Here is an 18,527-nt window from a genome sequence, read left to right on the forward strand (position 1 = left end):
TTTTACCTTGACATAAAAATCACAATTTTGTGTGCAAAACGCTTAACAGTGGAAGAAACTCATCGGAGGAGTTGAGGGGTTTCCAAATGTGAGTGCGTTAGACGTCAGCCCCCCCCAGCCCGGGGTGCTCCCCCCGCTCGTCCCCCCGCCCCGCGCACGACTGATGCCGACAGCGAACACTTGCAACAGCAGTTGATGCCCGAGGTGCCGCGGCCCGGCCATGGGGTGCTGGGGTCCGACAGCCGGGGCTCAGCCCCCTTTCCCCCCCCCCCCCCCGGCCCTTCTCCGCTCTATTTCCCCGAAAAACAAGCGGATTTTGAGCAAAAACCTCGGTGGCGAAGGGCTGAGGGAAGGAGGTGGCAGCCCCCCCCCCCCCCAGCGTAACACCACGGCTCGGGTGCTTTGCTCCCTCCAACACGGGTTAAGCCGTGGGTAATTCCAGTTTTGGGGGGCCGGGATGGGTTGAATCCCCCACCCCGGCGGAGGAGGGGGAGCCCCGGTGTGTGTCACCCACCAGCCCCGTGTTCTGTGCCCCCCCCCCCCCCCTCCCCGCCCCAGCCCTTGAGGAATCTCTAGGGTGAAACCACAGTTAGAAGAATTAAACCATCGCGGTGACAAAAACGGACCCGCTCCCCATCTTCTGCCGTCCCCCCTCCGTGGGCAGCACCGGCATCGCCGCCACCAAACCGGTGCGGGAACATCACTGACCCCGGGGGGGGGGGAGCGGGGATGGGGGGGGGGGATGGGGATCCCCGGGACCCCCGGCCAAAGCTGGACCCGCAGGACCGAGCCGCGGGGTGCGCAGAAGGTCATGCAGCCCTTCTGCAAAGCGGCAGCTCTCAGCCTGGTGGTGTTAATTGGCGCTAACGAGGAGGAGAGGGGCTGGCTTCTACACTATATGGCAGCTGCAGGTAACTTGTATGCTTACACTCCGTTTTCTTTAAAGGTGCTTGGTATAACTTTAGATATATAATATACATGTAATATTGCTAATAGTCAAGCATAAGAATAAAGGTGCAGACATACCATAAATACTGATGCTTTGATTTTACACTATCAGACCTAGATGAATGCAGTTTCCTATTCACATTATAAAGCAGCCCCAAATTCTATAATTTAAAATAGTGTCGTAAACAAAGAGGAGGAAGGAGTCGGTTATGATCTGATCTTCTTAATCTGTTTTCCTTGGAAAAAATGATCAAAAAATTCTAAGGCACTCAGGAAAGCCGCATACAATCGATGGACTGCTCTGTTCTCACCTTACATTCAATATTTTAAAGGGGTTACACTTTTTTTTTGTTTCTGTTTTTTTTTTGTTTTTTTGTTTTTTTTGTTTTTTTTCGGAAGAATACAATCATTATGATATAACATTTTCAAACATATCATTAATCCTCCACACAAAGGAAACATTAGTGCAAAATGCTTGCCCTCATCTACCAGATAAGGAAAAACCCAACGCCCTTCACATTTTAGAAGTTTGCCTTCCTAATAATAATAATTAATAAAACGAACAAACCCAAATAAAAAAAAAAAAAAGGAAAGAAAATCAAAAAAAAAAAGAAAGAAAAAACCCCAAAAATATACAGGAAGTTGTGCTAGGTATAAAAATATATATTTTCACTGTGCAACTTGACTCTCTTCAGACTCTCTGTCCTAAGCCATTCAAGTACTTCTGCTGCTGCCCCCCCTGGGGTGGCCCTGCCGGCCAGGGCCGTCTCTCTGGGCGCGGGTTTGGTCCAGAAATAATTCCTACAGCCAACTGCAAAGCCCGGCCGGAGGGCTCAGCCTGCTCCCCAAACCCCAGCAAGTGCCAAAAAGGAGGAGGAATCCTTTGCTATATCTTTAATATATATATATATATATGTGTGTATATATATATATATATATATACACGCACACAGACACACACTGAAGGGACAACTTCTGATCTCCGACACCCGGATGCGCTCCCAGCTTGCCTCGAACTTTTGGCAAACCCAAACTTGTGGGGAGGTTATGGGGGATCAGGAGGGTCCTCAGCCCAACCCAACCCCCCCCCAGCCCCGCCAACCAGGCTGAGCTGGTCCCCAGCAGCCGCTCCCGGCGGGGGGGGGGGGGGGGCTGGGGACACCCCCTGGGCCAAGGAACCGGACCTCTCCATCTCCTCGGGGATGCGTGGGGAAGAAGCCCACCCCAAGCTCAGCCCAATGGTCCCCGGTACACCCCCCCCCCCCACCCCCCCCCCGTGTTTGTGGGCACGGGTAAGCACCGACGGGCATCACCGCGCGGAAGGAGCCTCCTCCTGTGGCGCTGCCGGCTGGGGATGAGCTGCGCCGGGTTTCGGCAGGAGCACGAGTTCTGTTTGCTGACGTGGGTAAAGTGCAAATAGAGCCCCCCCCCAGGCCACGCTTGCCCCCACCCCTTCCAAGCATCGCACGCCCCTGCACCGCCTCATCACGCCGTCACCCCCACCAGCCCCCCCCCCCCCTCCGCCGGCAGCGGGGCACCCAGGCTGGGGCGTCGCGATCTGCCCAGGCCAAGCCGTGCCAACACCCGAGACCTGTGCAAGACGTGAGGCAGAAACCACCCCAGCATCGAATTCTCTTCCCCCCCCCGGCAGGGGAAGGAGCAGTGGGACAGACTAAGCGCCGGACAGCTTGGTTATTAGGATGCAAAAAAAAAAACCTGCTTCAAGTATCGAAGAAACAAAAAAAATGGCCAAAAGTTGGGTTATCCTCTCCCCCTTCCCCCTTTCCGAATGGAAATACAAGGAAGGAAGAAAACCCTGAGCAAAGCGCCGTCTGGATTCAGGAACCAAAGCAGGAAAGAAAAGAAGAGCACAGCCCCAGTAGCCTTCAAGGGTGACTCTGGGTGCACTTGCTCATAGCGCCAAACTTGTTAAAGAACAAGCTGCAAATACCAGTAAAGCAGGCCGTTCAGTCACAGTAAAAATAATAATTAAAAAAGAAATGAAAAGAAGCCGTACTTGGCTTTCATGTCCCTGCCCCCCATCCCCTGGGGGCACCCCGGCCTCAGCATCCCTGTGGGTGCCCGGCTCCCCCCAGCCCGGCGGCAGCACCCAGGGTGATGGGCAGCACCCACGCTGGGTGGGAGTCGGCTCTGCCGAAAGGATTCCGGCCATTTGGGGGGATTTCTAAGGGCAAGCGGGGGGTGAGCCGGTACCCGCTGCCCGGCCAGGCTCCAGGGGCACCTATGGGTCCCACCCCAGCACCCACACCCACCATCGAGGCCAGCTGGGGCCACCAAAGCCAACGCAGCCTGGGGACGGCAAGCTTTCAACATCACTGACAAAGGAAAAAAAGAAAAAAAAAAAAAAGATAAATAACTCAACATTGGGCTTTTCCCCAGAAAGGCCTGTCTGGAGGATGAGCAAGAGGTGAAACGCTTCTTCCTCCCCAAAATCTCTTCACAGAAAGGCACGAAGCAAATTTTTTTTTTAAACTTTTTTGCATCCAATACACGCCAGTTATTAAAAAGTGAGAGCCCGGTTGCCTGGGGAGGAGTTGGGGGGGGGGGGGACGGACAGCAGGCGAGCCCCGCACGCTGACGGCTGCACCGCCCTCTGCCTCCGGTGCGGATGCTGCCAGGAGCTGATGCCAAGAGCTGCCGGCTCCGTGCCCTTGGGAGCAAGAACAACGCGCTTTCCGTGCTCAGATTCCCCCCCGAAGCCCTTGGCAGGCAGCTGGAGGGGGGCGGAGGGGGTTACTCCCCCCCCCCCAGCTCCGGGAGGTGCCCCCCCAGGACGGTCGCCGTGGGGTGCCGCCAGCCCGTTTGCGCGAGGAGCGGGTGGCGTGAAGGCGCAAGCAAGGAGAAGCGAACAAAAAGGAGTCGCTGGGAGGGAGGGAGAGAGAAACCAAACCCCAAACCCAGCCGTATTGGGGGGGGAGGGGGGGGGGGGGGGCGTGGAAAAAAAAAAAAAACAAACCAAAACAAAACCAAAAAAACCCCACAACAAATCGACAACAACCACAACACCGGCCAGGGTCTCCACCTGCATCCCACGCAGTCCTCCCGACACGTGCAAGCCTGAACTCCCGCGGAACCATCCCAGCTCCTGGGAACGGGATAAAACTCCCCGAGACAAGAGCTCCGAGTCCCCGCCAGCCTCCGCGGCACCCACGGCGAGGGGCTCCCTCCGGCACCAGAAGCCTTTAACGATTTCCCCCACCCTGTCCCACTTGGCTAGAGCCCTTCTGCTAGAGACAAACATCGCCAGTCACAGCACTTGTACCCTAACGCACCTTGCTTTCCTGTTAAGTGACGGTAAAACTTTCTTTAGAGGACAAGGTTATCGATGGCTTTACTTCTGAGCTGAGTAATGGATGGGGTGGTGATGACAGGGGGGTGGTGGTGGTTTGGGGGGGGGGTGGCTAGCTTTTCTCCTCCCCTTCTTAAAATAAAAAAAAAAAAAAGAAAAAAAGAAAAAAAAAAAAAAAAAAAGGAAAAGCTACGATCTTATAGACTAACCTCAGGAATATCAAAAAAGGAGCCCAATATTTTTTTTTAAGTAGGTCGCCACAGACCTAGTCGTTTACAGTATAACGAATGCGATTATTTCCTTCATAAATTTTAAATACAAGCAGAATAAAAATCACATTTTTTTCAGGCAACAGTAGCAGTTCAGTAGGTAAGTGGCTTGATCACATTTTTTGTTTTGTATTAGTAATGCATGCAAGCAGCTTTAGTATTACAGATCCCTTATAGGTCACGAAACGTTTGCTCTCTTTATAAAGTCCCTCCGTAAGTACCATCTTGTCTTCTCACGGGAGTTTCGGGCCGGCTGGAGGAGCCGGAACCTTGTTCAAAAGGTTGCGGAGTGCTTTGGGTATCCGATGCCATAGCATCTGTGGCAGCTGCCTCCTGTATCACAGAGCCAGCCCCTTCAGCATCCTCGCTCTGTTCGAAGGACTGGTTGGATCCATTGCTTAGCTCTACGTTCACCGTGTTAGTTCTCAAGGCTACTATAGTTCCTGAATCGCTCCTCCTTTCTGCATAGATTCGCTGCTCAAAGACCTGAGCAGTGTTGGGCTGGAATTCAGGATCCAGGGGGACACTGTTTGTGGTGGAGCCCATGACCGTGCGGTACATCTCCATCCCTTCTGGCAGCATGGACTTAATCTTCGGCAGCCAGCGCTTGCGGACCCGGCGGGCGTTGGTGCACATATCGGCTGCTATAACATTCATCTCGCTTTCCTTAAAGCTCGGGGCAAAATTCTGACAATACACTGCAAAGACAGGGATACATATAGCTGAGGATTCAGAGAAAGCAATGCAAAGCCTCTGCCCCGTCCTGGAGACCTGCCGCAAGGCTTGGCACGGGCAGATGCCATGGGGTGGAGGTTCACCCATGGGCCAGAGCTCTCGCAAGGACTGACTTACAGACTCCTCAGCTCGAGACAGCCACAATCAAGAAGGGATAAAACCAGAAGACATAAAAAAATCCCAGGTGGCACGGGGAAAGGGGCTAGAGAAGGCCCGCTCTCTCCCTGGGAACCCCGCAGAGGTACCAGGCTCCTGCCTGCAGGACCCAGCCGGAGCGCGGCACCCACGGCCGCAGCACGCTGGGATGGCCAAAAGCAGAGATGGGCACAGAAAAGACCAACACAAACTCCTCAACAGTAGATCCATGAATGGTTCTTAAAACCCCGGCGGTGCAGGCACAGCTGCAGGGCTGGAAAAATGTCAGAGCTGCTCTCCACTGAGCAGAAGAGATCGCCCGAAGGACAGTCCTCCGCCTGTCCCATGCCTCTCGCCAGCCACCACAGGGCCAACTAGCACTGCCTGGGCCACCACGGCTACACCAACGTCCCCCCACCGTCACACCAGCTGCAGAAGCCCAGCAATACCCCAGCAGCAGCCCTGCTCCTCCACGGGGGCCAAGCACCCGACGTTTGCACCGATACACCAGGACCTGATGTTTGCACCAAGCACGGAGCAACATCCAAGGAGCTGCCATGGGGAATAATTATCAACTAAAGCTTGTGCACAGGGTAAAATTCAGGCAGTAAGAAGTCATCTTATGCCTTGACACACGACAGCCTGTCGCAGGCACTGTCACCGGGCAGCGATGCCTTTCCAACCTCTGAAGGTCTTTGCAAACCTTAGCAAGGAGCAAGGCTGGAGGGTCCAGACCCAGGGCTCTCCAGGGAGAAGCTGCTAACAGGGTGGCTGTCTCAGGAGAGCACCACGCACAAGCTATGGGCAAGCGCCCACAACACGGTTTAGTGATTTTGTCTTTATGTATTGGACATCTGCTGTCTTAGCCTTTCTCTCCATGTGCTACGGATCTCAGAGGGTGGCTGGGAGGCCCCTGGAGTTCAGCAGCACAGCAACAGTTAGGGAGAGGAAAGATTTATCTTCTAAATCTTAAAAAAAAAAAAAAAAAATTAAAAAAAAAAATTGCTTAGAGTTTCGTTTTCCAGCGCAATAATATTTACATAAAGATTTACTATCCAGAATCCAGTGAGGGTGAGAGAACACATTGCTTTCCACTGTATATCAAGCCCATGGTAAACAAGCTTTGCTGCACTAACCCATCACGTTTTCTACACCACCCAGGTCCTCCCTCACCAGTGGGGCCCTTTCATCCCACAGCACGCTCCTTGTATTTGAGGATGACTGCAAGAGCCAAATATTTAACCATTTTTTTTTCTGGTGCCTGCCATAAATCATTAAGCCACCTTGATGGAAATAATAAAACTCTCCTTTCCTTCTATAAATACCAGGCGTTGGTCACAAATATGCACAGTGAAGCAGGTAGCCCTGCCCATCCCAGCCCTGGCTAAAGTTAGGGTGCTGTGTAATCACATAAACACACGGGATCTTACCTGCAGGACAGCAGGAGGGGTGTGAAACACCTGAACATTTTGTACCCCCGGCTCTTGAGACAGAGCTCAGCAGCTTGTCCCTGAGACAGACCGACTGGCCGAGCCCTGTGGCACGAGGCAGAACTTTGTTTGCAGTTCAAACGTCAAAAACAAAAGCTCGTGTTGCTTCACGCAATCTTTTAAAGTGGCAATTATATGCAGCAGGGTTCCCATTTTACGTATTTAAAAAAAAAAAAAAAAAAAAAGAAAAAAAGAGTCTGCAAAATATATTCGAGGAAATAGACTGCAATGCTAACAGAATGGCTGCCAGCGAGATGGAGAGCAGATCCTCTCATGCTACCAGGGCTGAAGCAGCCAGTGCATTCCCTGATTATCGGGGATTCCTGCCGCAGACCAACACCCCGACAGCCCAGGGCCCTGCAGAGCGCGGCTGTGCTGGGGCACTGCGGGTGGCTCTGCGAGATGGATTGGAGCTGTATGCTCTGCTCCTGTAAACCAGGGGATTTGGCAGAGCCCTGCGCTCGGAGGAAGCCGAATGCGAGCCGGAGCCTGGCGGCATAAAAGCCGGTACATGGAGACGGCCTGTCCCAGCGGCATCAAGCTCTGAATGATGCCAAAAACGTAATTTCCAATTCCTTCTCAAAGCACCTATCCATAAAATAATTAACTGCAAAATTAGCGCTTTAAAATATAGCAAACCAGTCAAGTAGCAATGTTTTATACTAAGATACCACCAAACCCCCCTAAACGATGCGAAATAAAAAATAAATTCATTTTCCTATAACCTGATTTCACCACCTATAGTTCCCATCATCACACAACAGAGATGGCGGCCTTCCCTGCTTAGGTTTCGGCTTTGCTCTCGGCATGCTGTTCCAACAGAGCAGCAGTAAATCTCTCTCCTTACATTTGACTGCGTTAAGGACCCTGCTGTCCAGGGGCTTCCTGCTGGGATCGCTCGTGGAGGACCGGATTCCAGTTCCGCAACTGTTGGCAAGGGTGTTCCTACAAGGAAGGCAAAGGAAGAGCCTTAGAGCGGGGACTGCAGGGGCCAGCCACTGCCTTGTCCTTTCCCCTTTAGGTCCTTAGGGAGAAATCACCACGTTACACGATTTTAAGGTAAGGAAGTGGAAAACCTGGTGCTCAAGTTCACGCATCATTAAGAAAAAGCACAGAAATCAGCAGCGCGGCACACACAGAGGATGAAGCACTCAAGACACATTACCTGGTAACATGGTTAAAACACCAGAAAATAAACCAAATCCCTTGGGAAAGCACAAAGAGCAAGAGGACATACCGATCAAAGAAGGTGGCCAGAAGACGTCTCAGAAGGACCTTGTGTTTGACACCGGCACATAAGTGGCAATTCATCAGCTGCCCCCGGGTGATGTAAACACCTGAGCCTGGAAGGGTTGGAGAGGGAGAATTCAAAATTACACCCTTGCCTCGCTGACAGCACCGCCCCTGAGCCACCACCAAACCGCTCCTGCTGCGCCGGTCAGTCCCGACGCCAGGGTGACACTGGAGGGAGCCCGCTCCTCACGGGCTGCTATGAAAGCCCAGCAAGGATGGCAGGACTTTTGGAAAAGCCTAGCAGAGATGGCTATTGCAGTTCCTCAGGGCCTTGGCAAGTCCCAGGTAATAATATTTCATAATTTTATTCGTACAGAAAGGAAGTCTATGGAAACGAAATTACTCCTTTTTTTTTTTTTTTTTTTTGGGCAAAGACAAGGCTTCATTCTGTGATTTTATATCCACAGATCGGATTATTTACTCTTTCTGAAGGAAGAAAACCCCAATCCATTTGGCCTTTTCTTTTCTCAAGTGGAAGATCGTAGAACACATAGCTGGAAAGAAAAGAAAAAACCCCGCGTAGCACAGAGAAGCTACTCAGTTACACTACAGATCTAACTGTTTCCAAAAACCCCAGCCCATCACCTCTCGATACTTCTGGTGAGCAGGGAATTTTCCTCCTAATGCGCAGGAACTGCTGACTTTGAAATACATCGCCTGTAAGGATGTTCTCTAGAAGAAAAAGGAGCCCCTGCCAAAGCAGCTTTACACGTCCAGGGGTTTTGCAGTGCTTTACAGCAGGTTTCTTATCAAACCCTTTCACTTTGCACACAGCTCACACAGACCAAACTGCTCCTGCCTCAGCATCAGCTTGCAGGGGGGGGGTTAGCCTATTTTTCAAGAGTACTGTTATACGAGAGGGTTTTGGTATTTGCTTTTAATTAAGATTAAATAATGGGTCGTATCTGGATCCAGAACACGCTTTGTTCTCAAGATGTAAAAACATCTACTGGAGAAATAAAATTACCTCCTGGATTTCCAGAAAAGCCTGCAGATGGTTGTCCCTGATCTTCCGGATGAAGCCAGGGCTGCAGAGCAGCCCACGCCAGTGGCACCCAGCACCCCCCCGAGCCCGAGCCCGACCCCTCCCCGGGGGGCGTGGGGGGGGAGGCACCTTCCCTGCCGCCACGGCCAGCCGGTCCTGCCCCAGAAAACAGCAAGCATCACTCCGGATCTCCGAGCCCCCCCCCTGCTTCTCGCCACGTATCTTCCACGGATCCTCCTCCACGCATGTGTTCGCCGCGTATTTTCCGTGCATTCTCTTCCCCGCACGGTATCTGCCCAGCAGATGGGCTACGACCACCGCGAGGCTGTGGAAGGCCCCCTCGGAGAGAGCTGCTGAACTTTGCGGAATCAATCACGGCATGAAAAATCAGAGACAAAAGGAAAATGCTCCGAAGGGAGAGTCGAGGAAAACTTTCGCTGCAGGATCCTCCTGCGCGCGCTGGGGTCAAGCGGCCCCCAGGTCTCACCAGCTTTGAGACAGGAATTAGCTTTCTTCAGCAGAGGTGTTTTAAGAGATAAGTCATCAGAGGGAACGCCAGACACCACCGAGGGTAACTTCACTTTAATAAATCAAAAATAACCGAGGCAGCCACTATCGGTTAGTGATATTAATCTACCTTTTTTCCAGATTGAAAAATGTAAATCAAGCAGAGCTGCCTCAAGCCAATTGGCAGCTCTCACTGTGAAAATAACCTGCACCACTTGATGGTTTTAAGAAGTCTCACATAAAATGTAAATGGGTACAAAATGAATATTCCAGATACAAAATAAATGCTTGTGGTTGTAATGCTGTGCTGTGGCGTGTACGTTTTACTCCTGTCTTCCATCAGAGACCCATCCTCCATCAGATGGAAACTTTTCTGGGCATCCCCTGAAATGCAGGTTCCTTCTACAGACGGAAAATAAAATCATGCTACTCACCAAGAGATAAATGACCAGCAAGAAAGGGCAACTGATTTGGATTGATTGCACTGCCACATGTCCTTTTTGTACCAAGGACTTTACGGGTATTAATTCAACCTCCCTGCCTGGGCAGCAGGTACGGGCTGTCGTGCAAAGATCCCTTCATCTAAGCACAGCTATGTCCAAGGGAAAAAACTTCCCAACAGCGCGGTCCATGAGCTGAGAAGACCACTGCAGCAAAATGAAGCTGGGAAGAACTTATAAAAGCAGAATATAATTACATAAACTGGAATTTGAGCTGGACACCCCAGTCAAACATACGTCTTCTGTGCTGTGCTCGGGATACCTGGGCTGCAGGCTGGCACGGCCACTGGATTTCACTCTTTATCCGGCTCTACAGCACCAGTGTAAAAGCTAAACAGCACCATCTTCCACCTCAGGTTGGCCATAAATCCTTCACAGAGAAGTAGTGAATTCTCCCAATATTGCAAATTCCCCTCAAAATGAAAATAAAGATAGGACCAAAACCAATTCCCTCTCTTCCTTCCTACTGCAGCATTTGACTGTTTAGTAACACCTCCAATTCTAAAAAAACAGGTTTTTCAAAGCTTGTTCACTGACACAAATTTTATCTCCATTGCTTTGCAGATCTTATAATGCAGTGGGTTGTTTGGTGTTTTGTTTTTTTTTTTATAGATCTGTGCATCTAAATCAAAACACAATTGCAATGCAGCCCACACCAATCAGGAAGAACACAAGCTGGAGAATTAAATTAAAATGCTAAATTAATTCAATTGAATAAATCCTGTTAATGACACATTTTTCTATCAACAAATTAAAGGAAACTTAGAACTTTTTAAAAGATGATTGGTGATGAATAATCCAGAAAGACACAGCAAGGGTACACAAGATGTATGACTCCAGCAATGGTGCAAGAAAGATGAAGAACACATTTCAAGAAGGAAGACATCAGCCATCTCCACGCATTCTCAAGCAAAGAAAAGTTACCCCCTTGTTACCTGCAACGAGCTCAAGTTTTTCTCCAGGATCTCCCTCCGAGTAGAGTTTTGGGTGGCAACGGTATCCGATTTGACTGATAAGACTGGCTGGGAGAGCAACTAGATCCCGTCGTATGAGGACACAGGAGCGGTTCTCCAGTGGGATCTGCTCTGGCTTCTCTTGAGCAACTTAAAAATTGAAAGGGAAAACCATTAAAACAGTTTATTACGCAGGCACAGCATTAGCAGAAAGTCAGATTTTGACTTTTTCACGGAGCTGGAAATATTCCTCCCTCCAGAAGTACAAGCCTTCACCAGGGCTATCGGCCTCAGGGCAGGTGCCACCTGAAAGCATGGAAAGCTCCCCCAGTCTCCCCCATCACCTACCACAGCAGTCTCGTATGTGCGTTCGGGTTCTGTGAGAGGGATTCTTAGAATGTAATTACGCTTTAACTTTTCCTAAGTTAATCATTTATGAAAATGGGCAACTCTGCACAGCTGGCATCGTTCTGCAAGTGCAGCATATGGAGCTGGCTTCCCCAAACACTCCCGTAAGAACGTCAGGTTACTTCACCAGCGGTTTCTGAAACAGGCTCTAAATTGCCCGAGTTTGAAAAATACCTGCATCCGTACCATAACTACCTCTCTTGATGTTTTTCCTGCTGAAGTTAAAAGCCAGACTCTGCAGATACCCACTGCACCAAGAAAGGTCACCGTAGCCTCCCCCAGCCACCTCCTGCAAGCTCCAACTCACCCTCTGAAGCACCATCCCTTACTCTGCCTTTTGCAGGGTAACCTTTCTGCTCCGTAACAAGAGAGACCCCAACCAACTAAGCCAAAAAATGTTATTAACCTGTGACTACAAAACCACATTACTGGGGTTTGCCAGGACACAGCTGTGCCCCACCGTACCAACCCTGCAGCCCACCACTGCCCCTTAACAACCATTAACGCTGGAAAGCTGGAAGTGCCGAGCTGTCCTACCAGCACCGCGCAAGTCTGCGACTTGTGGGCGTACAGAGGATTCTCTTCCTAAAGCACATTTACAGTGCAAGTCCACGGGCTTGCTTAAAATTACCATTTTTGACAGCAAAAGAGGGCTGACATGGGTGTAATCAACTCCAGCTGCACTGGGACATGGTGGGAGCAGTTACAGTTCTGAATTGCAGCCCAGCTCTACAATGATACCATTTTTTTTTTCCCCAAACTGTTTGATAATGTGGCAAGTGCCACGCATAAAATCCAACCCAGCTCTGCGCTTCAATATCTGTGAATACAGAGAGAAGAAAAAAAATCCTAGCAATTAGCATTTCTGAACTCAAAATGTCTCCTACTCCAGAGGTGGCTTTTCCTGCAATTATTTTGGTGTTCTGGGGGCCACTTTTCCTCTCTCTAGATAAAATAACAAGTTTTGCAGACTTGTTGCTGCAGTAACCAAAGGGCGATGGCTCCGGTACAATGGGAGCAGTGTTCTAACTAGGACATGCCCCGCAACGCCGTGCTGTGCCGTGGCATCCTATCGCAGGCACAGGGCTGGAGGCATCCCTCCCTCATTGCTCCCTCCTTCCCTAAAAGTTCGGAATACCAGGAGGATGCCCCTTGCCCGTGGAGCCGCCCCGCGGCACAGCAGCGTTTCCTTCAGTGATTAAGGACCAACCAGCGGCAGAACAATTCACGTGATGTTTTTAAACTAACTTCTCTTGCCATCACAGCCCAATTATCGATGCGAAGTGGCAGGGCTTTGTTGTGCTGATGTGCAGTCCCACCGACATACAGAATTTTCACCAGCTGCAGTATTTCCCTGTTTAATAGAGCTCCCAAGCACCCAGGCACCCTCTCCTTGGAGCTGGGAGTCATCTTCTGCTCCCACAGAGGAAGCACCTCAAAGACCTCCTATATTTCTGATGCTTTAAGAGTGATAAGCAGAGTATATTCAATTAAATACTAATTATTTTCCAGCTTAAGCAAATCAAAAGGCACTGGGCATGGGGGAACCAACACCCAGGGAGGGCCCGCTCTGCTGTCCTCCACAGGCAAGGAACGCTCACCAAGGCAGGCTACGGCACAAGGGCCACTGCAAAATAAATGTGAATCTCAAGGGGAGAGGAGGCTGCAGGAATGTCCACCGCAGTCAACTCCCACCCAGAGTCCTCTGTAGGATACGCACAGGCTGAACTAAAAGGTAAAATTATATATAAACCACATATGAGCTATCGTTCCATCGATAAATCCCAGAAATCAGACTGGGACATCCAAGGTCCTCAAGAGCAGCAACAAAAGACAGGTGAATGATGTTATTAGGGGTAACAGCGAATTTGGCAACAGCTTTTTGTGCTAAGTGCACATCCCTGAGCCGTGAGGTGACAGGACAGGTGAGGATGAGGCTGTGCCCATGCACAGGGCTCCTGCTAATTGCTGGCAGCTCGTTAGGGTGAGCCGCTCCGCAGAGCCAGACGCTCCATGGAGCCACTGCTTCAGCTGCCCGGCAGTAACAGGAAAACCACTGCGGCCCCCCAACAAGCACAGTGCTCCACCCAGGTTGTGTAAAACTGCATTTTTAATATCTCATTTTTACCTTTAACTAATGACTCAGGTCAAAAGCACCCATGACATTCATCACCACCAAAAAACTGGCGGATGTTAAGCTGCTGAAGGGAAGCTGGGCAGGCTGATACGGATCCTTAGAAAGTTTCTTAGAGGCCTTCAGGTTTTTTTTTTTAAGCGATATAAAGGTTGCAGGTCTCTAGGGAAAGTAGTTGCAATCAATACCCCAAATGAGATGGAGTTCAAAGCAGGGGAGGCGGGAGAAGGTCCTCACAGCTTGTGACCCAATATTGCTGTAACGGGAACAGAAGAGAACTGACCTGAAGGGCCATCAGCCATGCCTTCCTCCTGCCCGCTTCTTCATCAGGACCACTGTCACTGAAGAAATTAAACACCTACAACATCCAAGTGGCAAACAGCTACAGCGGACAAGGACAAACCTACCTGCTCTACCACTTTCCATAGGCAAACATTCAATAAAAACCAATTTTGGGGCCAAAGAGTTCCTAAGGCTGCAATAGTGAGGCAGGCAAGAGAAAGATCAGTATAAGCACTGTGTTCATGCTACCTTCCTGGAGAAATTTTGAAGGATCTGGTGTCAAACCTGTTTCCTGAAAGAAAAGCAGCTTTTCAGGAAGACAACGCTGCTGCGCTGGTTGGTGACAATCCTGCCTTGAAGAATTTCTTTGCTTTTGAAGACATTTCACTTCCTACACATGGAGCCATCGAGAAGTTTACATTTCTTCCTGTGAAATCAAATATTTCATAAAACAAACTAAAATTCAGGCTAAAAAGACCAAGCACAATTCAAGGCACTATTCTATTTCTGTTACATCTGTCCTGCCGGCTCACTGTCTATAAATCTCTTATTAAACATGGGCATGAATCATTTTTTGGACTTTGTTTCCCTTAAAGCATTAGCACAAACTCACCGATACTAAACAAAAACGACCGAAGATTTAGGCCTTTCAGTGCCACCTCAATTCAGCAGATAGCAATCGGTTATGTAAAGAACCAGGATACAAGAGAAGACACTTTGGTCCCATGTTTTCAAAGAAAGCCACTCTGTTTGGCCTTTATGCTCTGAAGAACAGGACAGTATTTGCTTCTAATTAATTTGTATCTTCAGAGGGCAGTGGCTCCTTCCCTTTGAATGAAAGGGCAAACAATGTGAAGTATTGTTTAATACAGTTTTGTTCTCGACCAAGAAAGGAGCCTACCAGCTAGCGGAGAGGGGCAGGAAATCATTACAGAGGAAGCAATGAGAGCTGCCAGCTGAACGCTGGTGTATTTTATTTATTCAGATATATGCTTTCATCTCAAACTTACATGGACGCTGCAGCTAGCAACAAGTGGTCCAGAATGGGAAATATCCCAGGCTTTCTGGCTGAAGAAGCAACCTCAAACCAACTCACCAGTCCCTGCTTGGAGGAAAGCTGGAGTTGCGGGAATTACCGGTGCTCCACGGCTCCAGGCTTTGAACGATGCTGGGGGCACGTGTCCTCCGTGTCCCTAAAACGTACCGTCTGGCTCAGAGGTCCCTTACACCACCCTCTTGCTGAGCCCACGACGGTTTTGGTGACACCAGAACAGTTACACGTCCCGCCTGAGGTGCCTGGGACCTGAGATGCTGAGCCCACACAGCTCCTGTTGACCCTCATTGGTGATGGCCAACAAGCTGCTTGGGCAAGTGGCTGGGGTCTGGCAACACTGGGAATTGCTGGTCACCCACCCGGTGCCAGTACTCACTTGCTTCCTTAGTTCCTGACACCAGGGCTTCAAAATTACTCATGAACCCTCAGTTCCCATCAGTCTGGGTTCTCCTCTTGACCACTTACTGCATATAAACTTCAACACACTCCCATGGGTAAGAAAAAAACCTATTTCTGTTTTAAGAACGGGATTTTGAGATACAGAAAGATCAGAGTGATGGACCCTCACCCAAATGTTAACGTTTACAGAGCCCCAACATGAAACCAAAAGTCTGGTCCGCCACAACGGTTACAAAACCATCTTCACCTGCTCTACCACCAGCCACCATGTAGGCAAACACACGGGTAATTCTCTCCTGTTCTCTACCCGGTGAGAAGTTTCTTTTCAAACAGCAATGTTTTACAAACGTTTTTATCCCATTAGCCTATTTTCCACTGGCAGTGGGACTACCCCAAAAATAGCATCCCTGCCGCAGCCCCGGCATCGCCAGCGTCTGCCTGCCTACGTAAACCTGGATCACACAGGACACACGCACGCACTGTGGGACAGATACATGATCTAGCCCCAACTGGGATAGTTTACGTTTTACAACTAGTACAATTTATAACATCATACTGGAACGCAGAGATTTGATTTGTGACCTATTTATACAGGGAGGTAATCTGGAATTAGTATAGGAAAAATATTACTGGTTTATAAATACCCCTATCTTGCCTTCGCTTCAGATCTCAGCCAGGAGTGAAACATCTGCCAGCCTAAAATTAAACATCTGCGTTTTACGGTGAGGAAACCGGGACTGGAAGTTTTAACGCCAAAAAAGGGCAGAGGCTGCGCCCCCCCAGCGTGGGGCTCTGCCCTCCTCCGGCTGCTCAGCGCCGCGGCCAGCACCGCTCCCCGCGCCGGGACGGGCGATGCCGGTGCTGGCCGGCTGCACTTCCAGCAGCGGGGCTGTTTGAAACCCTCAACAAAAACCCAAAGGCAAAACGCTCCGGTGACTAAACGGGGCATCCTCCCCGGCCCGCTTTATTTCCTAAAAACCCGCTAGCTTTTTTATTTCCTAAAAACTCTTGGCTCGTGAGCAGCCCTCCGTGCGCAGCAGCGTCAGCCCGGCCGCCACACGGCCCTGGTTCTCGCAGGCTCAGCTCACCGCAGTTAAAACCAGCTACTTCATTACGGCTGCAATTATCTGGCGTCACGAGCCGTGATTTAAATCGTCGCAGTGTGTCGTTCCCAGGCTCGGTCTGGGATGCTGCACGGGCTGTGCCGGAGCCGCTCATTACAGATTCTGGGTTGTTTCTTGCCCTCTTTCCTTACTGTCCGGAATCAAAGGCCGGGAGAGAAAACTATTCTCTCAGCTAATTACCACAACTATTCTATAATGGCTATTTTAGATGAATTTTTAATGAAGTGCGCTCTTGTCAGTTCGGGATTTCATAACTTTCAAGTCCGGCCTTTACATTCCAGCCATTTGCTGCATAAAGACTGTTCCTCTCCCCTGCAAACTGGCGCAGCAGGCGCAGGGGAGGAGGACGGACCCTCGCACAACTTCGCTTGCGCCTGTCAAAATTAAATTAACTGCATCTGCTAAGCAGCAAGCTGACTGACAAGAACGCGGTTCAGTGCAGAAAAACGCCGAGCATCTGCAAGTCCTGCTGAAACCCACTTCAGATCAGGCCCACGACACTGTAATTAACAAGGATAAAAATACTTTGCTTTTGTTTAATAATTTCTGGAGTTGTGCACTCCTCAGATCAGATGCTAGAAACCTCATCAAGCCTCACTCGTGTCCTCAAGGCCCGCATGTTCTTCGCAACCAGACCTAGTTACAGAATAAGGAGCCATTTTACCGCGATGCTGCCGGCCTGCTACAGCAGCGGGCGGGCGCGGGGACGGCAGCGGTGACACTGTGGCCACCAAAGGTGGCCAAAGGCCAGTGGGAGCCGAGGCACCTCTTCCTACAGCCCTCTGCAAGCTGCCACCCTGTCTGCCCACACCTAAGCCTAACCCTCCCATCGACCCATGTTTAAGACCGGGCTTATCCTTTCGTTTAGCCGCTGCTTCTTTCGCAGGTCCAACGCTTGTCCTGGTCTGCCACGCCAGTGACACCGCTGCAGGAGGCACATCACTTAACAAAACCTTCTCCTCGCTCCCTCCACCACCATCAAACCCTTGGCCAAAGTGATGATGTGCTCCTTGTCTCTCTGATCCCAGCTGGGGAGATACAGCCTGGTCCTGACTATAAAAAGGGGTGAACAAAAATAAATTAAAAAAACGCAGCCTTGGGGTAAGAAGAGGCTTTGTGACCCCCACCCCCACCCCCCCGAGCACCATCCCCTGCCCCACGGCCTTGGGAGCAGTGGGTGGTGATGCTCAAGGCAAGAACATCAGCCACCAGCATCCCACCACATTCTCGCCAGCATTAGCTCAGTCGATGCTTTAGCTGGGGATGGAAAAAGTGGAGAAAAAGGAGGGGAAGAAAAAAAGCCCTCTGTGAAATTCAGGGCTTCATCTGCTGTGCTCTTCTTTGGCTTTGTTTTTGTTTTTACAAACAGGGCTCTTAGAAACCTTGGCAATCACTATTTTAAAGGGCTCCCCCCTCCCCCAGGCCTTTGTAAGGCTGTCGGGATCTACATGCCAGGAGCAGGATTAGCTGGCTTTCTCTCTTCCATCTTATGGTTTTATTATTCTGCACCTTTTGAGGGTACAGTTTATCCCGAGTAATTAAAACACATTTAGCTCTACAAGTCCAAACCATAATGGAATAGCTTAGGTTTTATTTTTTTTAATCTCCTTTTTGTGTGCCCTCTTTTCCAGGAAGCCTGATACTATAGCTGGCTTATTTAAAACAGGAAACTCCCTTGAAATGTGCTGGTGTGGAAGAGGTATTTTAGTAGAAATGTGGTATATTAGAACCTTATGGCAGGACCAGGCAGAACCGTGCTCCCAACCTGCCTCCTCCCTCAGCATCACGACATGGTTCACGTCTTCCCCCTATAGAAACCAAGCAGGAAAACTTCACTGTGGGATGGCCGGCTCGGGCGCGAGGGCTGGATGGCTGCACCATCTCCAGTGACACCCGAGAAAGCTGCTCATATTTTCACTTTTCCAACTGGGACGACTCTACCACACCACAAGAATTAGGTACAGCCCAATAGCTGCTGCCTGCGCCATCCCAGGGCTGGTC

The 18,527-nt window shown here is 50.2% G+C and overlaps 1 protein-coding gene across 7 annotated transcripts in view; it reads right to left on the reverse strand.

The window, feature by feature from the left end:
* Positions 1–531: 531 nt before the first annotated feature.
* NACC2 (NACC family member 2) overlaps positions 532–18,527 on the reverse strand; it is a 62,337-nt gene continuing 44,341 nt past the window's right edge. For all 7 annotated transcript variants that reach the window (XM_042786605.1, XM_032999576.2, XM_032999575.2 and 4 more), the window contains exons 3-6: positions 11,108–11,275; positions 8,125–8,230; positions 7,735–7,832; positions 532–5,225 (exon numbers count right to left, since the gene is read on the reverse strand). In XM_042786605.1, coding sequence (XP_042642539.1) covers positions 4,726–5,225; positions 7,735–7,832; positions 8,125–8,230; positions 11,108–11,275 — 872 coding nt within the window. In that variant the 3' untranslated portion in view covers positions 532–4,725. The remainder of the gene's footprint in view (positions 5,226–7,734; positions 7,833–8,124; positions 8,231–11,107; positions 11,276–18,527) is intronic.

The sequence above is a fragment of the Tyto alba genome, unplaced genomic scaffold, assembly GCF_018691265.1.
Source record: "Tyto alba isolate M040663 unplaced genomic scaffold, T.alba_DEE_v4.0 Super-Scaffold_11, whole genome shotgun sequence".
Lineage (NCBI taxonomy): Eukaryota > Metazoa > Chordata > Aves > Strigiformes > Tytonidae > Tyto > Tyto alba.